A 26,753-nucleotide genomic window follows, 5' to 3' on the forward strand; every position below is an offset into this window, starting at 1 on the left:
TTTTTAATAGATCTTTCAGGAATTGGTCAACCCGTGGTACATATGCTAAAATTACGTATACTTCAAATTCATTGGGTTTGTGTCAACCATGATTTTCAGGCTTTTCTTTTCCTGTGATGTATGTGAGAAACAGAGGTGTGGTACAGAAAGGATTGGACATAGAATAAAGAAACAAGTTTGGTTCCACTTCTGAGACTGGCAATTTACTCGAATTCCTCCACTTAAAAAAATTAAAAATAAAGACTAGACTAAAGCAGGGAGCTTCACTGCCTGGGGACAGTGAGTTGGCTCACCTGCTCCTGTTCCCAAGCAAAGGTTACCTAGGGAGCTTTGTTGCTTTCTCTGGATATAAATGCTCACAGAAATTCAGCTTCCACGTTGATTTGATAATTCTTAACATTCTGTTCAGTTTTCTCTATTCGAAATTCGTTGGGTACTTTTATTCTTCAGTTTATCACCTCAATTCTGCTTCAGCTTCATCTTTGACTAAAAAACAGTGATGGCCTGTGGTACACAGAGAACTCCTAAAGGATTCCTCCCCCCTCCCCTTTTTTTTTTAGCATCTCCCTTCCCAGGGAAAAGACGTTTCAAATTTTCTCCCCACTTTCCCAATTAGCAGACCAGAGCAGCCACAGCCAAGTTATGTTATTTATAAAACCACCGGTTCTTCATTCCTCTCACCAACCCCATCCCAAGCCTGGTTCCCCCTTGGCGGCAGATATTAACGGAATTCCTCCTGGAGACAACGTTCTTCCCCCTAACAGCGGCTCCAATCAGCACACAGATTTCCAAGTTGCTCTCTGGGAATTTGGGCGCGACGCTTTCGGAAGTTTGAGTGCTTTTCACAAGGCGTTCCTCCACCTCGAGAGGCACAACTGCCTGACGTGTCACCCCAGTTGGGGCCCACGCAGGACGGGGGTGGCATCCTCAGTGGGCGGCTGCTAACTGACGTGAGGCGAGGCGACCCCGGAGGGCTGAAGCTTCCTAGCTTCTCTGCCTCAGAACGCAGCCACAGCGTCCACCTTTCACGCGGCAGGAACTTCCCCCCGGCCTGGGCTTTCACTCAGGAACAGCGAAAGCCGCTCCACGCACGCTCCCGCCGTCCTCCTCCGTCCGGAGTCGCGCGCCCGCCGCCGCCGCCGCTGCGGCGCGTGCCCTCACGGCGTCTCCGCCCCCTGCCCGGCCCGCCAGCCCTTCTGTGGGTCGCTGCGCAGGTCGGCTCGGAAGGTGCAGGGAGCGCGCGCCGGGGCTGAGAACGTGCGCGAGACGCACGGCCCCGCGCTGAGCGCCGGAAGCAGCCGACCGGCCTCGCGCGTCGCGCGCGCCGCCCCCGCCCCTCAGCCGCGACCTTGCTCGCGCGCGCGCACTAAGGCGCCGCCGCCGCTGCTGCCGCCGCCGCCGCCGCCGCCGCCGCCGGGGCTGCTGCTCCGGCTGCTGCAGGAGGCGGCGCTGGCTGGCGGCTGCGCTCGCTCCAGTCGGCGAGCGGAGGAGCGAGCGTGTGTGTGTTTTTTAAAGATGGCCGGAGCGGCGGCGGCGGTGGCCGCGGGAGCAGCAGCTGGAGCCGCCGCGGCAGCGGTGTCGGCTCCGGGTCGGGCCTCAGCGCCCCCTCCGCCACCGCCAGTGTACTGTGTATGCCGGCAGCCGTACGACGTGAACCGCTTCATGATCGAGTGCGATGTCTGCAAAGACTGGTTCCACGGCAGGTAAATAAACCCCCTTACTACCACCGCCGTCGCCTGCGGCCACCGACCAGCCGCAGCGGCTGCCCCTGCCGCCAGTGCCTCCCTCGGGCTGGGCCACCGCGTCTCGCCCCACGTCCCGACTCTTAGGCACCGAGTCCCCGGGCCCGGTGGAGGCGAGAGCGGGGGGCCCCCGGTTGCCTGGCAGGCTGCGGAGCGGAGCCGGTGGGCTCGGCCGGCCCGGGCGAAGAGTCGCCACAACAAACAGGAACAAAGGGGCCGGCGGAGAAGTTGGCAGGGGAAGCCCGGGTGAGGGGACGCGGCGAGCGACACGGCTCGGGTGGCGGCGGAGCGCAGGCAGGCCCGCAGCCCGCGGTCCCCCACTGTCCTGGCTGCCGCCGGCCGCTGTGTCCCGGGCTCCTGCTGCCCCGTGCCTGCCCTCGCCGGCCGCCGCGCTTGCTGCGCTTCCGGGCGGCCGCCGCTCTGTCCGGTCGCGCGTCGCCCCCGCCGCGGGTCCCGTCGCGCCCCCTTCTCTCTTTATCAAACTTCCTCGGGCGGCGGGACGGGGCGGTGGGATGACGGCGCGAGTAAACAGAGCAACAGATGTGGCACTCGCGGCTTGCGAGGTGCGGGGCTCCGTCACCGCACAGTTTGGCTAGCCACTGGCCCACCCCGCAACACACCCCCCTACGGCCGGGGGCGGGCGGTCCGGGCGGGGGGACGTCGCCACAGACCCTCCCGGCGTCGCTGTAGCGCCTCAAACTTTACACTGAGTGCGTCTCCGGCGACACCCGGACGGCCCGCAGCGGTGGCCCGGGCGCTGCGGCCATCCAACTTTGGGGCGGTGCGGTGGCGGACGATGCCCTCCGATGCCGCCGCCGCACCGCAGGTTTGACGTTTCGGAGAGCTCGGGCCGCCTCCGCAGCCAGGCCGCCGACTCGTGTGTTTTGTAATCAAAGTGTGAGGCTAATAAAGGGCGGCGCCAGAGCCTCTTGACTCCGGCGTGGGAGGGATTCGCAGGCATTTAAACAAAGAAACTAGTTGGGGTTGGGCTCCCAAAGTCCTTATTTGGGTGTTGTGGCAAAGCCTGCGGTCACCTTTAGGTGAGGCAGGTTTTCTGGCCACCGTTGTATGTTGTATCTTGACAAGAGCCCGCTTGGGAGTTATAGCTGATATGGTGACTGTGGTTGTAGGAAGTATCCTTTGATTGACAGCAGGACATTTAAATACAGCCTCCGCTCCCCCTCCCCAATTTTACAGAAACATTGCACCACCAGGCCAGATGTCTTAGTCTCCCTCTACTGGTCTGGGGAGAGAAAACCATTGAAATTACAGGGTTCTTTCTGTGTTGACAACTATGTAGAGTTTGACTTAATTTTCAAGTGCAGTTAAAATGTACTGAATTTTAAAGTTACATGACTGACAACAGATAACACACACAAACGAATCATTTTAAAAGGGGCAATGTGCTCATTTTTGTAAAGGCAAACTTAAGCAGTCTGGTGGAGGGTAATGTCACTTAGTAAAATGTTTTCCTATATTTTGATTATACATAAAAGAGAAATTTGTAGATACCAAACCTTTCCAATTCTATGCCTACATTCTCTGCTTCTATAACATTCCAGGCAACCAGAATTGAGTATCCAACATTAAGTTCTAAAAAGAATAAAACAATAATTAGTTGTAATTACTGAAAAGTTTGAAGTTTCTGGGCCACTATTGGACAAAAATATGCCTTGTTGTGTATTTCAGAGGTTAGATAGGTTAGTAAGCTGTAGGCTTGCGGTTTTAACACTTCTATTGTCACATGGGTTCTGGAGAGTCAAAGCTCAGGCTCATATTTGTGCTGCAAGCCTGTCATCAGAGGTTTTGTTTTTGTTTTCTCCTTTGAGACAGTTTTTTTTTTCTTTCTTTCTTTTTTTTTTTTTTTTAAATTGGATAGACCTGGCTATTCTGAAATTTGCTTTGTAGACTTGACTGGCATTGAACTCACATTTGGTTGCTTCTGCCTCCCAAGTGCTGGGACTAAAAACATGTACCACCATGCCCAGTTGCAGCTTTTGGTCTTAAATTAGGTGCCTAAATGCTGGAGCATGACAAACCTCAGGTGTTTCCTGGCCATTTTGTCACACATTTAAGTGCCAGTTTGTGAAGAGCAGTTGAAGAGGCAGTAATTTCATCTGTAGAGGTGACTCAGGTGAGCCCAGGGGCTTTTTGACCCCTTAACTTTGAGATGTTAATGTGGTTTATATATCAGACATTAGAAAAGTTAGTCTTATTGTTGTGCCCCATAAAAGTGGTATCTTCTTATTAAGTCTAATTTTTAAATATTGATAATTTAGAACCTATATGTCCTTTTATGATTGGTATTTATTCTGAGTAATTTTTAAAAAGTGAAGTTACTTATGCACTAATTATTAAACATTATTTATTTATGTGAGAATTGGTCCCTAAAGTACAAAGGTATATCTTAATACCCATCCTCAGGTTTCCAAAAATAGTCCATCTGCAGAGGAGCAGTGCAGATAAACAGGCTTTACATGGATAATTTTTAAAACTCATTTTTAATCTGTTGTTATTGTGTGCTGTGGTGTGTGTTCTAGGGACAGTTCAGATAGCTATGCTTGCATGACAGGTACCTTTATCAGGCATATCTACTGTATGGGAACCTCAAAACTTGCCATAATTTAGTCTGGCAAAAACCGGAAAGGGCCTTCCTTGATGTAGTTCGGTGGAGACTTAAGCTTTGGTGCTTTCTTCGCGAGCAGGAGTTTCCGCACCTCAGCCTTCCCAAGCCAACGGGTTGTGATTGTATATTAGATACTTGGGTCAGTGAGCTGAGAGCTCCGCAGATTCTCCTAGGGGGCGTCCTTCTGTCGTAAACAGAGTTCTCCAGGCCTGGTGGAAGTGAGATAGTGAAGGTCCACCCTGGTACTGCCCAACCCTCCGAATTCCAGGCTGTATGACTTTGATCATCCCATGAACAACAGCATTACTGTTCAAGTTAGTTAAATTGCATGAGAATGTTTGTTGTGTCCTGTTTAAACGTTATATTAATCTTTGTAATCACACATTCTTTAGATTTTACAAAAATTAAAAATTAGAGAGAAATACAAATACATATAAATCCATATTTTTCATGAATAACTACTATTTAATATTTGATGTATAACTTTTTTATATCCTTAAAAGAACAAAATTGGAATTTGCTTTATGAATTGTTACTTTTTTTTTTAAACTAGGGTATACTTTTGGTCATATTTTAAATCCTATTTGAAATTTTATTTATTTATTTATTTATTTATTTATTTGTTTTTTTGAGACAGGGTTTCTCTGTGTAGCCCTGGCTGTCCTGGAACTCACACTGTAGATCAGGCTGGCCTCTGAAAGAGTACTCTGTTTCTTCTTCAGCAGCACCATTTAGTTCCCCGTGGTTTTGGTAATATAAAGTTTTAGTAACTTTCTTTGACAAACAACTTTGGCAATTTGTATATAAGTGAAGATTATAAAAAAAATGTAGGTATGATGGTTCATGACTGTTAGCCAGCACTCTGTAGCTGGATGGCAGGCAGCACAAATGTGATGCTAGCCTGGGTTACTTAGTGGGAGTGTCTAAAAACAAAATAAAAGATTAAAAAAAAAAATCTTTACCAAAAAACTGCCTTAAAATGGCTTATAACTATCCTCAAACCAAAACAACTCAAATATTAACAGTAGATTGCACAAGTCTAGAATATTCATAAAGCAGACTAACAGCAATTAGAAAGAATGTTTTGTTGACTTATGCAGCAACATGGACTAAACTCACAGATGCTGAGTTGAATGTAGGAAGGTAGATATAAAATATATACTGCTTTTAATCCCAGGACTCAGGAGGCACAGGCAGGCAGAGCTCTGTGAGTTGTAGGCTAGCCTGGTCTAAAGAGCAAGTTCCAGTCCAACCAGGGCTATGTAGTGAAACCATGTCCCCAAACAAAAGAGAACAACAAAAAGATTTTAAAATTAAGAACTGGCCATTTTGGTGGCTGACAAACAAGATTTTGTGAATTCCCCTTCTTTCCTGAGTGGAAAGCCTACTGTGCTGTGTCATGGAGTTGTTTGGTTCAGTCTATAGTGTACTGGGCGCTGTTCTTGGTGCCAGGAGAGGAGTGGAGGACAGAACAAAAGCTTTGTTCTCACGTGCTAGGTGGGAAGAGTGAGAGACAAATATGACAAGTGGGTATGTGAAGAGGCTGAGTTGGGGAAAAGGTAGGTCAGGTGTTGGTGATGCCTCTTCTGTGTGGTGAGCTTGTTGAAATCCCTGTGCTCAAGATGCTGACAAAGTGCTGGGCCAACGGAAAAGGAAATCCGATATCCTGAGTGTGGGCATGCTTCTAGGAGATCTTCTAGGAGAGTCAGAACATCTATTTGGAGAGAAGTACAAGAGACCACTGTTGCTTCTGTAGAACAGGGCTAGTTAGTACTTTAAACTTTACTGTAAAACAAATGGTTTACCTTGGGTTGAGATGTGAAAAATTGACAATCTTTTTTAAGGCTCTTTCATGGTCTTGATCTTAGTGTGTAGATGAGCAGTATATGTGAGGACTTCTGCATTTGATTCCGGGCACTGAAGACCTCTCTGCTGGTACATGAGAATGGACCGGAGGGCACAGAGGTGAAGCAGGCAGACCACTAAGGCAATTACAGAAATCTAGTAGCTGATGCTTTAAATGGTTGAGTCAGTTTGGGTAATTTATGAATGTCGAGTGTGTGTGTGTGTGTGTGTGTGTGTGTGTGTATGTGTGTGTAATTGAACCTGAGGCCTTGTCCATTTGAGGCAAGCCCTCTACCTATCATTTATTTATATATATATATATATATATATATATATATATATATATATATATATATATATGTATATCTCCAGCCGTCTTTATTTTTTAATTTCAGGCAGGATCTCACTAAGTTGCCTGGGCTAGCCCTGAACTTATTCTGTAGCTGGACACACCTTGAACTTGTGAGCTTTCTGCCTCAGCCTCCTGAGTAGCTAGGAATACAATCTTTTCCCATGAAATCCAGTGTATTAATGTTTTATATTATCCACCCCTCCCCCCATGTTTGAATGGAGAAATTTGTATATGGGGATAGAAGAATTTTATTGGGTAATACTGTTGATTGGGCAGTTCTCAGATACTGTAACATGTACTGAATGTTTTACCAGTCCTAGGCACTATCTGATTACACTAGACTTAACACATTTAGTTCTCACATCTTGGATATGTGTTATTATTATCCTCATTTTACAATAGGAATCCAAGGGTTAGAATTACATAACCTTCCCAGAACTGTACAACAAGAAGGTGTGATAGTATCTGATCTTAGCACATCTCTGTGTCAGTAAGGGTCCTAAGTCTTCTCTAGGGCTGTAGCTAGCTTAGGAACAGGGTCTTGGTTTGTCTTTGTTGATGGTGTGCAGATAGAATACATGTTTCAGAGGGAGATGGCTGTAGACACCTGACTTTCTTGGTTCTTTTAAGAAAAGATTATTTTGGGGGCCAGAACAGATACCTGCTCCCTTGTGCATGCCCTTGCAGGAGACACACATTTGGTTCTCAGCATCAATGTTTGGTGGCTCACAGCTCTCTATAACTCTAGCTCCAGTGATGTCCTCTTCTGACTTCTGGGCACCTCCCACACACATACAAATAAAAATAAAACTTAAACAATATATACATATATATTTAATTTTTAAAAGGCTTGTTTATTTTATATATGTGCATACACTGTTGCTGACTTTAGACACATCAGACACACCAGAAGAAGGTGTTGGATCCCATTATAAATGGTTATGAGCCATCATGTGGTTGCTGGGAATTGAACTCAGGACCTTTGGAAGAGCAGTTAGTGCTGTTAACCACTGAGCCATCTCTCCACCCTTTAAAATTTTTTTTTTAAGTTTATTTATAAAAAATATTTTAAATGAAATATGTTAAAATTATAAATGTCCCAGGGACAAAAATTTATTAATAAAATATTGGCAGCTTCCCTCATTTAACTCTGCTTATCCTTGTTATAAATGATTTCTTATTGGATTCTTATTTAGCTTTTCTTGTTTTTGTTTTTTGAGACAGGGTTTCTCTGTATAGTCCTGGCTGTCCTGGAATTCACTCTGTAGACCAGGCTGGCCTCAAACTCAGAAATCCACCTGCCTCTGCCTCCCAAGTGCTGGGATTAAAGACGTGGGCCACCACTGACCAGGGCTTTTCTTGTTTTTTTTTGTTTTTGATTTTGTTTTTTGTTTGTTTGTTTCTAATTGGAATTGGCAGAGGTAGGTGGATCTCTGAGTTCAAGGTCATCCTGGTAAATGTCAAGTTCTGGGCTGGCCAAGGCTATATAATGAGACCTTGTCTCAAAAAAAAAAAAAAAAAAAAAAAAAAAAAAAAGAACCAAACCAAACAAAAAAACCCCAAAACCAACCAACCAACCAAAAAACCATCCCCCCCCCCCCAAGAATGTGGTGGTTTACACCTGTAATCCTAGCACCAAGGACAAAATTCAAGGATAGCCTGGGCGATGCTAAACTTTTTTTCACCTCTCACTCTATTGCTGGACTGTCTCAGACCTGCGGAATAATGACACAAGAGATTTATTATTGTTTAGTATAGGTTAGGCACTATAGTTGGAAACCTCCCAACTAGCCTTGTCTAACGTAAATAAACCCAACTATTCTAGTCCATGTCTGCCACATGGCCTATTATTACTACCTTTCAATCAGTTCCATACCTGACTCTCTAGTGAATCCTTTGGAGCCTAGTCTTCTCTCAGAGCCTATCTATTGCTGCCTGCAAGTCCCACCATTCTTCCCTTGTTTCAGTGATTGGCTGTCAGCTCTTTATTAAGCCATTCAAAAGGTGAGGGAAGTGTATGGTTACAAAATACTGAGGCAGGTGATGATCTCTAGGAACAGAAAGCAACCTTTGAATAATACAGATACAGCCTTTACACAATGCACAGAAAGACTGCCCTAATACCACTCTGTAGCCCCCTTCTTCAATAGGGATTGGAATTATTTTTAAAAGTGTTTTGTAGACACAATTCTTAATGATGTCTTAGTGTTACTATAAACCTAAGTGAGCACATATCTTCCTATAAGAGGAGCCGAATTACTGAACTTTTGGGTTACTTTTTGATTTTTGACTTCTTTTCGAGTAGGGGTAGGATGTCATGGTCTTCCTGCTTCATTCATCCTCCTGAGTGCTGGGCCAACTTCTTTCCCTGCTAGGGCAGTTTAATCTTAGGAGAGAAGTGTTTTCTCGTTGAACTGTCTATTTACTATCACTGAGCTTGTAACTATCAGTTTGGAGCTGATTCCTGCTTGTTTGTTTATTTATTTTTTTTTTTAGGTATTTAATAGAGTTTTCTGCTCTTTCTTTTTGAAGTGAGGTGGAGGACTTGAAATAAGAACAGAACAGGTGTAAGACAGTCTGTCTGGCAGGAGCTGTAGTGGTTTCAGGCATGCATGGAAACCAAATGGAGATCATTTGTACAGCTTTTGAACAGCTGGTGGGTGTTGCGTTTACAGCTGCTGTGTACTAAGGCTTTGTTCTTTGTTGTTTTCAAGGCTTTGTAGCCCTGGCTGCCCTGGACTCACTTTGTAGATCAGGCTGGCTTCGAACTCACAGAGATCTGCCTACTTCTGCCTCCTGAGCACTGCAGATAAAGGTGTGTTTTGTTCTTTATAAGCAGTGCATTTTGTTTCTGTTGTTATCCTTGAGTTTTCCATTAAAGACAGATCACATTTTCTATAGTGTGGTTTAATGCTTATTTATGATTTTTCTATTTATTTATATTTTATTTAATAGAGAGCAGTGTTTAGAAATCAAGCTCTGGTTGGTTATAAACTTGACATTATGTCTAGGCTTTCTCAGTGGACAGAGCTAGGAAATACAATATCATCCACATGCATTCACCTTTATTTCTAGACCTTCTTGTCCACATACAATACAGACCATAAGCTTTCACAGTGGTACCTAACAGCACAGGGCTCCTTTTAGTTTTTCTCTTTTTTTAGTCTTACTTTTTTTTTTTTTTTTTTGTCCAATAGTGGGAAACTTAGCTCTTATCTAAAACATTCTTATTTGTTGAATCTTAGTGCATGTATAATGGAGTTCTAGAATTACTGACTTTCCCCTCGTTAGAAACAAATTTGCTAGATAGATTACATTTTTTATATAGTTGCTTTTAGCTTCACAACATTTAGTAAAAATTATTGTATAGCATTGTTTTTATTTTTTCAAGTATGTAAAACATTAAATGGTCCTGAGAAGTCAGTTATATGAGAGATAAACTCACTGTCTCCTTATCCCTTCTTCAGTCTCCCATTCCTCTCCCTTCTAATCCTTTCTATCTACCCCTCGTAAAAAGTCACTTTGTCTTTTGTTTTTTCTTGAGACAGTTTCACTATGTAGTCTAAGTTAGAAGTCCATTTCTGTGATCTCAGCACTTGGGAGGTTGAGGCAGGTGGATCTCTGACTTCAGTGCCAGCTAAGGCTATATAATGAAAGTTCCCCTAATTCCCTACCATGTGTGCATGCCACCCTCCCCAGTCCTAAGAGTTTGACATTTGTTTTAAAGATTTTTTAAAAAACACAGTTTACATGTATGACATGTATGTGTTTCGCCTTATTTATGTACTTGTATGCTTGGTCCCCTAGAGACTAGAAGAGACATTGTCATCTCCCCTACCTTGAATTGGAGTTAATGGACAGTTGTTAGCTACTGTATGCGTGTTGGGAACTGAACTCATGTCCTCTGTAAGAGTAGCAAGTGCTCTTAACTGATGAGCCACATCTCCAACCCCAGGTTTGTTTTTGTTTTTTAATGATAAAGTTTCATGTATCCTAGATTGGTCTCAAACTTGCTATGTAGCTGAAAATGGCCTTGAATTTCTGACCGTCCTGCTGAGATTTTCATTCCACTTGGTTTAGGTGGTGATGGGGTTTGAACCCAGGGCTTTGTGAGTGCTCGTCAAGCATTCTAGTAACTGAGCAGTATCACTAACCTAACCCTGGTTTATCTTTCTTGCATGCATGCATGGATGTGCTGAGGACTGAACCCAGGGCTTCACAAATCCAAAACCCATTGTCTACTAATGAATAGTATCTCCAGCTCATGTGTTTTTTTTTCTTTTCTTTCCTTCCTTCCTTCCTTCCTTCCTTCCTTCCTTCCTTCCTTCCTTCCTTCCTTCCTTTCCTCCTTCCCTCCCTCCCTCCCTCCCTCCCTCCCTCCCTCCCTCCCTTCCTTCCTTCTTTCCTTCCTTCCTTAAACTTAATTACATATAGGTGGTGATGGCACACACCTTTAATCCCAGCACTCAGGAGGCAGAGGCAGGTAGAGATGTCTGTGAATTTGAGGCCAGCCTGGTCTACAAAGTGAATTCCAGGACATCCAGGGCTACACTGTGAAATCTCAAAAAAACAAACTAACCAACCAACCAAACACCCTCCACCCCCCTAAATCCAACCAACTAAACAACAAAACAACTAACCAGCCAACCACCACCACCACCACCACCACCGACAAAAACCTTGAAATTACATTTTTATTTATTCTGTGTGTATGTGCATGTGTATGAGCAAGACTTGTGGAATTGGTTCTCTTCTTCCTCACTAGGTAGTGTCCAGGTGGTCAGGCTTTTTAGGCAAGCCTTTACATATTTTTCCCAGGCTTGGACTCATAATCAGAGTCTTATACATAGTATGACCGTTCTTTTTTTTTTTTTTAAACTTTGCTGTATAACTTTCCATGTTCAGTCTGAAGAGGTTTTCTTTCTTTCTTTTCTTTCTTTCTTTTTTTTTTTTTTGGTTTTTTGAGACAGGGTTTCTCTGTGTAGTCCTGGCTGTAGACCAGGCTGGCCTTGAACTTAGAAATCTGCCTGCCTCTGCCTCCCAAGTGCTGGGATTAAAGGCGTGCGCCACCACCGCCCGGCTCTTTCTTATTTTTTAAATCTCTGTGACTACATAACCCTTATGTGGATCTTTTGGGTTTTATTGTACTTCTCAGATGTATGTGGGTATTTAAGTTGTTTATAGTGTTTTGTAGTTACAAATAACACTTCTATATTTGTATATAGGTAGCTACCTTATGTATATATGCATTTTCATATTGCTGAAGATACATCTTTAGATTGTTAGTAATGGTAAATGGAGTTACAGCTATAAACCTGTCTACTTGGCAGAAGCAGAAGGATTGCAAATTCAAGAGCAGTCTGGGTAACTGAGTTAGAGGGCTAAGGAGGCCCTGGGTTTAGTCCCCAGTGCCATTGTGGCCATCAGTCCTACCTGCAAGAGAATGATACATACACTGTTTTGTTACTGTTACTTTATTTCTTTCTAATAGTTGGATCAGTTTGAATTATCACCAACATTGTGTGGGTCTCACTGTGTATCCCAGACCAGTTTGAAACTATTTAACCCAGAGTAACTGTGAACTGAAATCATCCTGACTCTCCAAGAGGATAGGCCTGCCACCTTCATGTCTGGCTTCTGTCTGTTTTTAAGATCTCCTGGTATATTAGGGATATTAGCCCTTTGTGGCAATTAATAATAGTTTCTTCCACTGTTCAGTTGTCTTTTGGTTTGTTGTGGCAAATTTTGAACCATGAAAACAAGGTTTTAAGTTACATACTCACATTTATCAATCTTTTCTTTTAATTAGCTCAGGACTTTGAGTTATCCTTTTTTAATTCACGGTTAAAGAGAATTTTTACCAGTTTTCTTCTAGTACTTGTATAGTTTTGTATTTTAACCATTCATATTTTCTTTCTTTTCCTTTTTAAATAAAAAAGACTGTCTCAAAGCAGCTTTGGTATCAGCAGTGTAAAATTATAATTTTGTTTTTTTTTTCTAATTTTTTTCTAAATGGCACTCTTAAAACTCTATATTGGTAGGCTAGGGAGATGCCTCAGCTGGCTGTGCTCCAGAGGACGCTAGCTCTATTCCAAGCCCCATGTCAAGTGGCTTACAACCATCATAACTTTGGCTTCTGGAATTTTAACACCACTGGCCTCCACAGGCACTTGTATTTACATGCACACATTCATATCTACAAGTAATTATTAAAAATAATAAAAACAAAACTTTAAGAAATCCATATTGGGGCTGGAGAGATGGCTCAGTGGGTAAGAGCACTTGCTGTTCTTGCAGAGGCCTAGAGTTTGTTTCCCAGCTCCCATGTGGCACCTTATAACTGCCTGTAACTGCAGGAGATCTGACTCCTTCTTCTGGCCCTATGAACATCAGGTATGCATGTGGCACACATACATATACACAGATATTCACACATATCCATAAAATAAATAAATAACATACAAATAGATAAATCATTTTTAGAAAGTCTGTATTGACCCCAGTGCTTTGAGATGCCAAACCCTTGCATGCATGCGTGTGTGTGTGTGTGTGTGTGTGTGTGTGTGTCTGTTTGTCTGTCTGAAAATTCCATGTATGGATGATTCTGTTTCTATATATTCTGTTCACTTGTCTCTTCATCAATTTCTGTCCCAGCAGTACACTGTTTAAATTGTAGGGGCTTTTATAGTATGTTTTAAAGTCTGATAAGGCCAGTCTTGTCCTCATAGTTGTTGTCTTCAATGTTTTCTGACTTTTTAAAAAAGATATTTAGGTTTTTTTATTTGGATGTTACTGTTACTTGCCTAGTTTTTTTTTTTTTTTTTTTTTTTTTTTTTTGCTTTTTTGAGACAGGGTTTCTCTGTGTAGCCCTGGCTGTCCTGGAACTCACTCTGTAGACCAGGCTGGCCTTGAACTCAGAAATCCACCTGCCTCTGCCTCCCAAGTGCTAGGATTAAAGGCGTGTGCCACCACTGCCCGGCTTGCCTAAATTTTAATCTTTTTTTAAAATATATTTTTAAATATATGTATATGTGTTTCTGTGTCTGTATGTTATATGTGTTTGTATTCCCGAGGAGGCCCAGAAAGGATGTGGGCTTCCCCTGGAGTTGGAGTTACAGGCAGTTGTAAGCAGTCCAGTGTTAAGGTGAGGACTGACATGGGAAGAACAGTGAGTGCTCCTATTAAGCCATATATTCAGTCTAATAACTTGCTTAATTTTATTTAAAAAAATCCTTAATGCTATTTTTATTGAGATTACATTAAACTTACAAATTTAACAGTAAGCTGATATTTTATGTTGAGTGATTCTCTCTAAGTAAAACACTATTTATAACATAACACTTTTGTATCTGTTAAGTGTGTGTTGTCTTTCTTTGTATAGATTTTTTTCATTTGCTAAGATTATTCGTAAGTATTTAATTTTCTTTATTACTGTTTGAAATGGAGGCTTTTTCTTATCTGTTTGGTTATTATTTGTGAATATGAAGATTGGATTTTTTGGTTACATTTATATTTGCTATCTTACTGGAAGAATTGAATTTTAGGGACTATATAACTCAGTTGCTAGAGTGCTTGCCTAGCATGTGGATTTCCTGAGTTTGATTTTTCTGTGCCACAAGACCCAGGAGTGGTGATACATACCTATAATCATGGCACTCTGATAGGTACAGTCATCAGAAATTCAAGGCCATTCTTTGCTCTGTAGTGAGATTGAAGCCAGCTTGTGGTAAATTTGACCCCGTCTCAAAACAAAAAGCAAGAAACAAGAAAAAAAAAAAAACAAAAACCCCCAACCCCCCCCCCCCCCCTACTTTCTAGTTAGGGTTGCTATTACTTGGATGAAAGACCATGACCAAAGCAACTTGGGGAGGAAAGGGCTTATTTAAAGGCTTATGTGTTCACATGACTGTTTATTTGTTGTTTTAAAAAACAAATATCCCAGCTGTTCAATTTTACCAGTGAAGACCCAGGAGCTAGATGCTGGGGTGAAAATCTGCTAGAAGAGAAAGCAGTCTCTCCTCTTCTCAGTCTTAAATACCCTTAAACTCAATGTCCCTCCTTTCTACTTCCTTGTGTTCACTCCCTGTCAACTGGTTGCTTGCTCTGCCTCCTGACCTACCTTCGACTTTATTTAGTTCTTGTTTACAGAACTAAAGCTTTTGTGTTAAAGGTGAGCGCTAGGGCTGAGCCATGCCACAACAAGTTTACAATCTTGGGGTTCACAATGTGACCAAATATCCTGCAGTATTCATTGAATGAAACCAGGAAAGGAACTCAAACAACCCTCACTGTGCAATCTTTGGATTGTGCAAGTTTCTGTTGGATGGTTCAGTTAAATAACACTAGCCCTCCCTCTAGGATTCCAATGGCAGTCACCATGATATATTTCCTATGACTAGACTTTGCTTCCAGCTCTTTAGTGTTCACATTTACAGTCACTTCATAAGCAAGAGACATGCGTCTGTTCTTCAGTTCACATGGATAGCAAGTGTCCATATGCTGCCTCCATGTCTCCGAGTAAGAAGCACAAGTGAGATATTGCTAACTTGGATAATAGAAAGAGAAAAGCACTCAGTTAAGATGATACTACAATAAAGGTGAGGCGGGGCTGGGGGGAGCCATGCCCATGGAAGTGAAGTCAAATTGGGTGTTAATTGGAGTAACAGAAAATCACCCTGATGCTGCTTACTATGGAAGGACTCCAGATGAAGCCAGAGTCATTTAGTGAAGGCACACTTGGAACACTGGTTTAACTCCTAGTATATGAAGATACGTTAGTTTTATCATTGTTCTGTATAAGCAACAATATGAGCATTTTTTAAAAAAGTTAAATTATTTTGAGAAAAGAGGACACCCAAACTTTGCCATTCTTGCAGGCAGTTCTTGGAGGTAGCAGCTTCCAGATCCAGTGGAACCTGAGTTGGAGAGCAGCACCATGCACTCATGCATTTTTAATGTTTTGATACATTTATAAAGGTCATGAAATAATTGCAGTTTCCACCATTGAGTATTAAGATAGCTTTGCATAGTTCTGCTTATGAGGTTATGTGGGCACAAGAGCCCGCATATCACAGCATGTGTGAGGAGGTCAGAGGACAATTTTTGGGATTTGGTTCTTGGCTTCCATCTTGTGGAGACTTGAGCTTTTGGACAGTTCTCCTGTTTCTACCTTCAGTTTTACTGTAGGGTTGGTGGCATTACAGATGCAGGTTGCTGAAATTTAACTTTTCACACATGGGTTCTGGGGATCAGATTTGAGTGACAGGCTTGTGAAACAAGCACTTTTTGCCCCCTGAGCTAGCTTGCTGGTCCTACATGGTTATTTTTATGATCTTGTCCTACAGTATTAGGCAGGGTTCTCTAGAGGGACCAGAACCAATAGAATGTAACTATGTTATTAAAGGGGACTTATTTGATTGGCTAACACAATAGGGGCTGGGGAGTCTAGCAACAACTTTCTGCATGCAGAAGGCACAGAGAACCAAGTCATTATTCAGCTCACAAAACTGGGTGTCTCAGCAGACCCATTCTGGGGCTGGAGGCCTACAAGTTCTTTCTCTAGAGAGTCTAGTATTTAAGCAGTTTGGAAGACCAAGGAAGCTAGAGTCTGATGAAAATGAAGGATGACAGTAGTGATGATAGGTACTTGGAAAAAGTGAAGACAGGCCAATGTCACTGCATTCTCCTTGGCTCTCTTTATTTAGATTAGGGCACCTATTGGAAGGGGCCACCATCTTTGAAAGTGGCTCTTTCTTTGTTAATTTTCCCTAGAAATGCCCTCGGACACACCCAGAAACATGTATCCTGGGTGATTCCACATTCCTGTCAAGTAGACAATGAAGATTAACCACCACAGCCTCCATGCAAAACCTGGACTGCCCATATTCTTACATTTGCCCTCTAGTGGAAATTAACAATTACCCAGTAGACTTTGAGAAAGCTTTAAGTGGCTTCAGTATATAACTAAGTAAAAAAAGTCCTCCTTTCGTATACATTGTATGCTTTATATCTTAACATGACTTTTGTGTTTTGAAATAGAACCTTCATATGTTTGCTGGACAGTTAGTACCAGTCTTTCTGTTGTTGATGAACACTTTTATTTTCTGGCATATGTGAAATTCCATATAGGAATATTTATTATGAATTATGTCAAGATTTCTATGTTCCAAACCCTATTCTGATTTAACCTTCTTCTAGAATGGAAAAGCATGCTTCAGGTATTTTCTTATTCAGGGTAAAGTGTTACCTTAGTTGCTGTCCTAACAGAAAATTCACCCATGAATGCTTTTGCCTAGCTCAGCCATTTCTTTTAGGAAACATGCCTTGAGGGGCTGTTCCTTATCCATCAGAAAGGTTAGCAGAAAGACGAGTTGGTCTTCTTTAGTTGACTCCTATACTTTGTAGCTGACCGAATCACAAACTGTCTTAGAAAAGTCTTTTACTTGCTCTGTTTTATTTCAGGGTTTTGTCTCTTAGCTTTGTGTATATTAAACTTCATGAAGGTATCAGTTCTAAAAAATATAGCTGTTCTTTCTATACTCAATAGTATACTACTCTATACTCAATAGAAAGGAAATTGCAACTGGACTGAAACATTTCTAATGGCTGTGGTTTATTTTTAAAAATCTATTTATGGCCAGATATGGTGGTTCATGCCTGTAATCCCCAGCAGTCAAGAGGATGAACTGGAGGAGTTTGAGTCCAGCCTGGTGTAGGACATTGTCTCAGTAGTGGGGAAGAGCTGGGCCTGGTGGCACTGGCCTTTCCATTACAGTCATTGTGAGGCAGAGGTAGTTGGGTCTCTTAGTGTTTGAGACAAAGTTCGGGCTAGCCAGGGCTATAATAGTAAGACCTTGTTTCAAATCAAAACCAATAAATAAATAAATGCCGAAAATAATAACAATCACCCTAGTTCTTTCTACTTATAATCTATTTAGCAGTATTCTTTTTATTAACAATATTTTGGAAAACCAAGATAATATATTGACAATTGGAGGTACACAAAAGGAAACATAATAAATGAATTTTTACATAAATATGTAATGAGTAGGAACATTTTGTTTCTAAACTTGGAGCCACACCTGAAAAAAAAAATTAGATGGGAGCTCACACCTTTAATTCCAGAGGCAGGCAAATATGTGGTTTAAGACCAGCTTGGTCTACATAGGCTACACACTGAGACCCTGTCTCAAAATAGATAGATAGATAGATAGATAGATAGATAGATAGATAGATAGATAGATAAAAAGTTAGATCTCATTTCATCAGCAAAAGTATGAACATTTCAGAAAAAAAGATCCAGAAAGAAAATTCAGTCAATTTTTAATTTCCCTTCATACTCATTTTACTTCACTTCCCTTTTTATATTTGCAAAATGTATCTTCTGTTTTTTTTAAGAGACAGGCTATGCAATTCTGGCTGGCCTGAAACTTGATAAACCGACCAGAATAATGTCAAGACTGGGAAGTCTGCCTGCCTCTGCCTCCCTGAGCGCTGAGACCAAAGGTATGTGCCACCACACCTAGCTCAATGCATATTTAAACAAGATCTAGGAGAGTAGTTCAGACAGCATCTCCTATTCTGTTTAGCATTCCTGCTTTGTGTCAGTTGATAAATATTTTGTATGGATTGACTTTGAGACTGATCTGTGTAGATAGATCTGAATAGGAAATGCTGAATTATGTATGACTACTAGCTGTATGGAGCCTAAAGCATAATTGCAGTACAGTTTTCATAGAAAGTAGTTGTGAATCGACATTGTACTAGCCTCTCTGGTAGGGTTTAGATTAATAGTTCCCCAGTGCCATTCTCTGCCAAGCTGGCTGCAAAAGAATCACCTGGGGAACTTGTTAAAAATAAAGATTATTGGGCTACCCATTAACTTTCCCCTGTAGATTGACAGTGGGGTTTTAAGAATGTGTTTTCTCTCTGTGTGTGTAAGCCTGAGATTGATGTTGCGTATCATCCTTAACCATTCTTTATCTTATTTTTTAAGACAGGGTCTCTCACTGAACCTGGAGCTTGCCAATTCAACTAGACTATCTGACCATTGAAGTCCCAGGGTTACTGTTTTCACCCTTCAGCACTGGGACTAAAAGTGTATGCCATGGAGCTTAGCTGTTTTTGTAAATGTGGGTTCTGGGGAGTCAGACTCTGGTCCTCATGCTTGCATGTTAAGTACTTTACAGATTGAGCCATCTTCCCACCCACCTCCCTTTTTTGAAATAAGCAGTGCACAGTGCATATTTCAGTTGCAGAAGACTGTGCAGAAGGCTGCAGTTATCCCTCTCTTCCATTTTACATTCATTAGGTTTTCTTTCCTAGATGCCTCAGAACTGTTAACCAGTTTATTGCAACACACACACACACACACACACACACACACACACACACACACACACACGTACGTGTGGGGGGGGGACGACATAATATACTAACTATCTGCACCTGTATTTGTTGCTTTTCAGAGAGATCTTCTCATGTCTCTTCCTTTGTAACTCCTTCATGTAACTTCCTTCTTTGGAAAGGCTGCTTAGTAGCAATTAGAAAAGATCCACAGGGGATTCCAATGGGTTATGGGTATTAGGAGTCACAGTCTGATTGTTATAAGGGTTAGAAACACTTCTTTTTGAATGTTAATTTCCTAAATCTTGAGTTTTACAAGGAGTTATACTCACCAAGCATTTCGTGGATTTCTAGGTATATATACAATTTTATGTGTTTTCCCCCTTGATGTGATTAGGTAGACATCATCAGTCAGAAACATATGATGGAGGGGTTGGGAAGATGGCTCAGAGGTTAAGAGCACTTACTATTTTTGCAGAGGGCCCAAGTTTGGTTTTCAGCATTTAAGGTTATGCAGCCACAACCATTAGTAACTCCAGCTTCAGGGATAAAAGTAAAAATTAAGGTCTAGAGAGGTATCTCAGCAGTTAAGAGCACTTAACTGCGCTTCCAGAGGACCCGAGGTTTTTCCTATCACTCACAACTGTCTGTAATTCCAGTCCTAGAAAATCTGATGCCCTCTTCTGGACTTTAGGTATTGCACACACATGATACACATGCAGACAAAACATTCATACTTCTAAAATAAATAAATCAATCCTAAAAAAATACATGAGGGACTTGAGCTTGCATCACCTGCCCACAGATCCTAGGTAGAGCTTGATAAATGTAGGATCAGGAGTTCAGGGCACATGCTCAGCTACATAAAACCAAAAATTAAAAACCAAACCGTACTTAAGTATATGAAGCCAGCAGCATGAAAAAGGCATCATGTAGTAGAATCAGCTATAAACAAGGATTTTTAATCTTCAGGCTCTGTTGCTGTTTTATTTTCTGTTATTACAGGAGGGTGTGGGGGCGGGGTAGGGGTGGTTAGACAGAAGAAGGCAGAGGGCAGGTGGCAAAATATACCAAAACCCTCCTCTTCAAAAGATTTCTTATGACACATCTTTCACTGTAGTACCTATATGTAAGAGATACTTGAATATTCATGTCTCTGTTAATGACTAACTTTCCTCTTCACTGTGACCAAATACATGAAAAGAAGCCCCGCATGTCAGGGTCTAGATTGGTAAATGGGAGTGAGGAGTAGTAGCCTGAGAAGTAGCATGGCTAATGGAATGGCCACAGGGCAGTGAAACCAGTGGAACTGGGTAGTCCTTTGGAATTCTTTTTTTCCTTTGGAGCATTCTCATGGATATTAATATTTCCACAGAGAACAGTTTATTAATAAGTTCCACTGCCAGTTGTATTGGTTGGTCTGTGTGCTCAGTGTCATACAGGGATAGCCAAAACACCAAGCACAGTCTTTATGCTCAGCAAGCAAATAGGTAAAACATCAAAACGTGAGTCATCCTGTTTTCACATACTCCTCGTGGAATAATATCAGTGGGATTGTGTCAGCAATATTTTCAGCTTTTAAGACAGTGTTTGTTTTTTTTAATCACAATTCATTTTTTAATCACCTACCATTTCTTCTCTCACTTTCTTTGTTGTTTGCTTTTATACTGTCTTCTGTTTTTTTTTATCATCATTAGTGAAGATGTTCTTAGCTGGTTGGGAAGCCATGGGACAATTGGGAACATAAACCTGGCTGTTGGACATAGGAAAAGTATTTCATATTATGAGAAATTGTGAAGCAGTGGAATTTGGTTTGTGTTATGCCCATAACTGTCCCAAGACCTAACCTGATTCTAGATTTAAAAGTGAAAGAAAATAAGATTACGCTATCCAGGAGGAAGAATTTGCTCTGAGTTTTGAAGATGAGGTAGGGTATGGGTAGTTTGTGCTAAATGGAAAGGTGATTTGAAGGAAATTTAATCTAATGGAATCCACTAAATGGGCTCTTAAAAGAATTTGACCACCCACTCTTCTAGCTCCAAGAGTAGCGACTATAAATGGGTGCATTATTCAAGAGGTAGAAAAAATGTTTGGCAGATCCTGGTGAATCCTAGTTAGTTATTAATTCACTTCTGTTCTCATCAAGAGTCCATTCCTCTACTCCCTGTGACCCCCCTTCCGGCCACCTAAGCAACAATTTCAGAAGATAAGACAATAGAAAGTGCTAAAGTTGTCACCGTTGCACTCACCAAATGGCAGTGAGATTGTTCATTGATGGAAACTATTCAGCAGAGGTCACACTGTCACCCTACAGGACCCTCACCCCCTACACACACACATACAGTGGTGTAGTAAACAGTGAATTTTCTGTTGTTACAAAAATTGTGACAGCTTGTATAGGAAGGAAAGTTTAAAAAGAAATAAATGGAGAAGAGACTAAAGGTTTTGTGCCAGATTAAACAAGTCCTAAAATGTTGTTTTTTGAGCTGCGCATCTCCAGAGTCCTGCTACCTTTGTTAGAGAGCTTACCAGTTCTTCTAATGAGCAGTAAGGAGGGTGGAGTGAACAGGCTTGATAGAACTGAAGTATGTTGGATGAGAAACATTCAATTTTAATGTTAAATTTATTTAAAATTAGATTTTGACTCATTTAAATGGGTCTCTTCAGGTTTATTTACTTATTAAATTTACTATTTTAAAAATATATTTTTTTTAAAATTTTAGGTATATTAGTTTTTGCTTGCATATATATAAATGTATTATATTCATTATGTAGTACCCACAGAGAAAGATGGTGTCAGATTCCCTAGAAGTGGAGTTACAGACAAGTGTAAGCTTCCCTATGGGTTCTGGGGACCAAACCTGGATCCTTTGCAAGAGCAGCAAATGCTTTTAACCCCTGCTGTCTCTCCAGCCTCCAAAGTGACTATTTTTGAATTACCAAATTTGCTAAGTGTTTACATGTACTCTGTTACTTGATGAGAATTAGCCAGAACTAGAAGACATCACTGGCATATCTTATGTTTTAATATATATTATATAATTTTGTTTTTCTTTGAGATAGTGTCTCAGTGTAACCCAGGTTGGTGTTGAACTCACTGTGTCCTGAGGATCTCAGACTCCTGATCCTTCTTGAGCTGTGTTAGTGCTCGTATTGGTGACGTGCATTGCCACACTAGCTCACAGCATCCTAATAAAGCAGATAGTAAGGTGAGGTATAGTGAGAAGCTGCAGAAGGGAACTCATGGGTCTTTGACAATCAATAGTCAAGTTTTTCCCTAAATATTCTTAATTGGAATATTCCTGGATTCTCTTTTTCCCTAAGTATTGTGGAAGTCACCTTTGTGCTAACAGGTGTGTGTGATGACATATCTTTATTTCTTTGTTTTTCTCATTTTAAACTTACTAGATTTGTAGAATTAAAAAAAAAGTGATGTGTGTTGGATGTAGGTTTATACATGTTGAGTGCCATGCCCATAGAGGGTGGAAAAGGACATTTGGGTTCTCTGGAGCTGTAGTTATAAGAAGTTTTGACATGTCTAACATGGGTGCTGTGAACTAATGTGTGGTTCTCTGTAGTTCTCTTCCTAACTGCTGAGCCATCTCTCCAGCCTCCTAATTTGTAGAATTTGCTCATTGTGTAGTGGTGCAGTTTTTCATTGAATATTTATTTCTCCATGGAATTCTATTATGAGCTTGTACTGTAATTAATTTTATTGTTTAGAGACTATGACAAGTAGATTAGCTATTTGCATATAGGTAGGTGTACAGTGGTGTACACTGCATGTGTTTTGTTCTCTAAAATGGCTGTTCCTATTTGTACTGACCACATAGCTTTTCTCTCAGTGACTTAGAGGACATAATTAAATTTTGGGTATAATTTCCCTGGTGAGTATCTTCATTGGAATGTCCTTTACTCTGACTTTTTCATAAAATTGTAGTTTAAAGAACAGAAGTTACTTTAATATGGCAGAAATGACCAGTTTCTCCTCTTATAGATGCTGCTTGTTTTAAGATGAACTTTCTACCACAAAACCATACTTTTCGGTATTATTCTGTATAATTTTTGTACTTAGGTTATAATCGCATTAATTTTTTTTTTTTTTTTGAGGTAGGGTATCACTATCTAGACCAGGCTGACTTCAGACTCACAGAAGTCCGTCTCTGCCTTTGTCTCTCAAATGCTGGGGTTAAAGATGTGTACTGTCATGCTCAGCAGCTACGATTCATTGTTACATTGTAAAAACATACCTGATTTTTTTTTCTCATGCAAATATAGACGTATTTTAGAACCTTTCATTGAAAAGTCTGTCCTGTTTGTTTGCTCTGCAGTGACCCTTCTACATACCCTTATGCATAAGTGTCCCTGTATATATGGATCTTCACTTGGGGAACACTGACACATCTATTTTGAATGGTCTTTACAATAAATGTTCAGATATAGTAGGACTTTGTTTTTCCTTCTATGAATACATGGCTATCTTGCGGATTCATGGCCTTTTTCTTTTTTTTTTTTTTTTTTTGGTTTTTCGAGACAGGGTTTCTCTGTGTAGTCCTGGCCGTCCTGGAACTCACTCTGTAGACCAGGCTGGCCTCGAACTCAGAAATCCGCCTGCCTCTGCCTCCCAAGTGCTGGGATTAAAGGTGTGTGCCACCACCACCCGGCTCATGGCCTTTTTCATTTCCACATTTGTTTTAGAATCATCTTGTTTCAGGTTCCACATTCTTTGATTGGGTTTAAATCAAAATTTATCAGTCATTTTCAGAAGAATTTAATTTTTAAAATGATTTATTTATATGTAGAAGGAAATTTATTTTTGGGAATCAAACTCTGGTCTTCTGGAAGAGGATCAGTGGTCTTAACTGCTGAGACATCCCTCCAACCCTGATGGTTTCCTTTTTAATTTCATGCAGTAGCATTTGTCAGTTCTTGGGATTTTGCGTGTGTGTGTGTGTGTGTGTGTGTGTGTGTATGCGTATACATACATATATACACACGTATACACACACATATGTACCACATGTATGCCAGGTGCCTACAGGATAGGAAGAGGACATTAGATACCCTGGAACTGGTGTTTCAAATGGTTGTGAGCCACCATGTGGGTGTTGGGAACTAAATGAAGACTCTGCAAGAGCAGCAAGTGCACTTAAGTGTTGAGCAGGCTCCTCATCTTAGTGTATTTTAAATTTGCAATTCCATGGATGCTAAATATTTTTCAAATATTTATGCATATTTATATTTCTTTGGAGAACTCTATTGATTTCTTTGTATTTAACTTTGAGAGCTCTTTATAGATTTTAGATATTAATTGCCTGTTGTATATATAGTTGACAAAGATTTTTTTCTCATTTTATAGACTGTATCTTTGCTCTACTGATTTTTCTCTCTTAATGTGTATGATTGTTGCCTGAATGTATGTATGTGTGTCATGTATGTGTGTGGTGCTCATGGAGATCAGAAGAGGGCACAGGTCCTCTGGAACTGGTGTTACTAATGGTTTTAAGCCACCATGTAGGTGCTGGGAATCAAACATGGGTTTTCTGGAAGAGCATCAGTGGTCTTAACTGCTGAGACATCCTCCAGCCCTGATTCTTTCCTTTTTAATTTCATGCAATAACATTTGTCAGTTCTTGAGATTATTTTCTTTGCTATTAGAAGCCTTTTCAAAAAGTCCTTGCTTGTGTCTGTTTCTAGTGCTATATATATATTTTTTCTTAAACAGTATCAAATTTTAAAGTCTTAAAATATGATCTTTAGTTCACTTTGAAGTGAATTTTATGCTGGATAACCAATATCGGATGAGTGCTGGATAGGTACCTAGTTTCTTCTCCATGGGAATGTCCAGTTTTCCAAGCACCATTTGTTTTTGTTGGAATACCATGCTGTTTATGTTACTGTGTCCCTGTAGTGTGAGTTGAGATTAGGTATTAGGATATTCGCGGCATTACTCTTTTCTGGTTTGGGTTGTTTTTATGTTTTCATATTATTTTAGGATTGCCTTTTCTAGTTCTGTGTATAATGTAACTGAAATCTTGTTGGAACTTGTGTTCTTGGGGTTTATTTTGATATTTTGGCAACATTTTTGAAGTATATATGCTTAGATCAGTAATGCCAGTCTTCCTCTTTCAAACACAGTCATTTAAGGACATATATTTCTATTTGGAAATTCTGTAAACTACAAATTACATTATGTAGTACATTCATTGTTAAGATGAAAATAATGTTCAGAATCTCATTATGACTTACCTTTTGACTCATCTTATTGGCAGTAATTTCAGAACAATGACATTTACATAGTGTTTGAAAGTTTTATTCTTATAATTATGTTATTTGTGATGTCTCTACTGCACCTGAAAGTGAACTGCTTCCTGTACATTTGGATGTATTCTCCCCCATAGTTATTAGCAAGTGTGTGGAGGGAAAAGATAATAACATTTATACTTGTGTTTCAAATTTGCTATTTGAGTTATTGTACATTTCTTAGCTCAACTCCAATTATATAATTAAGTAAAGCGTTTTCATTCATGTTTTGTTATTTGTCTTAATTGTAGCTGTGTTGGTGTGGAAGAACATCATGCTGTTGACATTGACTTGTATCACTGCCCCAACTGTGCAGTTCTACACGGCTCTTCCTTAAGTAAGTACCAAATGCTTAAGTAAAAGAGTTCGAAACAGCATGTACAAGATGGTACTTTTATGATACTCTAATGATATAATACCTCCTAAGAACTTTAGGAAAGATTTAAAAAAAATACTTAGAATAATAATTTGAGACAATCTGTTTATACACTTCATACTGGCCCTAAACTCTGTGTGTGTGTGTGTGTGTGTGTGTGTGTGTGTGTGTGTGTGTGTAGTTTTTCAAGACAGAGTTTCTTTATGTAGCCTTGGCTGTCCTGGAACTCTATCTAGACCAGGCTAGCCTCAAACTCAGAGAGACCCCACCTGTCTCTGCCTCCCAAGTGCTGGGATTAAAAGCATGGCTAGCAGCCCCAAACTCTTGATTCTTCTGCCTCTGCCTCCCAAGAGCTAGGTAAGCCTTTGAATAATTAAATATGCCACAAGAATAAGGGAGAAAAATACTAACATTTTTAATTGCTTGTGTAGAGCTTCCAAACTTAAGTACATCTTTTCAATTTACAAAGCATGTCAAAGAAAAGCTTACCTGATTCTGGAAACTTTTTGGAGCAGCATACAGAATTAAGATTTGACTCTAATGGGCAGATGCACATTGAATATTTAGGAGAAAATCAGGGTGTTGATAGGTGAAATTTTGTATGCATCTACTGAATTTGGATATCAAAGATTTATCTCTTAAACTTCTCCCTTCTGTACCCCAGGTCCATGGAAAGATAGGTATGGAGGATAAGGCCAGAGCAGGTCTCTGATGATAGTCTTTTTGGAGAGTACAAGGTAAAGGCAAGAATCCTTTTTATCCACCAGTCTAGAGTATACCAGCATTAGAAACAAAACAATATTTTTATATGGTCTTTTACCATATAAAAAAGATAGTTCCAAAGACTAAATTGACATGTCAGTGTACTGACATGAGAGAAAATATTTATTTATTTATTTATTTATTTATTTATTTTGGTTTTTCAAGATAGGGTTTCTCTGTGTAGCTCTGGCTGTCCTGGAACTCACTCTGTAGACCAGGCTGGCGAGAGAAAATATTTAAAAGGCTTTGGAGTATAGTTATGGTTTTATAAATTTTTGACTGCAAAATATATTTTTTGTGTTCACAAAATTAAAGGAAAACTGTAGACTTTGTTATTTTAAAACTGGGAGGGCTAGAGATAGCACAACCATTAAAAGCTAAAGCTCAAACTTCAATTTCCAG

The 26,753-nt window shown here is 40.6% G+C and overlaps 1 protein-coding gene across 1 annotated transcript in view; it reads left to right on the plus strand.

Moving 5' to 3' along the window:
- Positions 1 to 1,370: 1,370 nt before the first annotated feature.
- Positions 1,371 to 26,753, plus strand: part of Kdm7a (lysine demethylase 7A) — a 64,270-nt gene continuing 38,887 nt past the window's right edge. Inside the window, exons 1-2 of the mRNA XM_034519262.2 lie at positions 1,371 to 1,703; positions 25,465 to 25,550. Coding sequence (XP_034375153.1) covers positions 1,516 to 1,703; positions 25,465 to 25,550 — 274 coding nt within the window. The 5' untranslated portion in view covers positions 1,371 to 1,515. The remainder of the gene's footprint in view (positions 1,704 to 25,464; positions 25,551 to 26,753) is intronic.

The sequence above is a fragment of the Arvicanthis niloticus genome, chromosome 15 (genome assembly GCF_011762505.2).
Source record: "Arvicanthis niloticus isolate mArvNil1 chromosome 15, mArvNil1.pat.X, whole genome shotgun sequence".
Classification (NCBI taxonomy): domain Eukaryota; kingdom Metazoa; phylum Chordata; class Mammalia; order Rodentia; family Muridae; genus Arvicanthis; species Arvicanthis niloticus.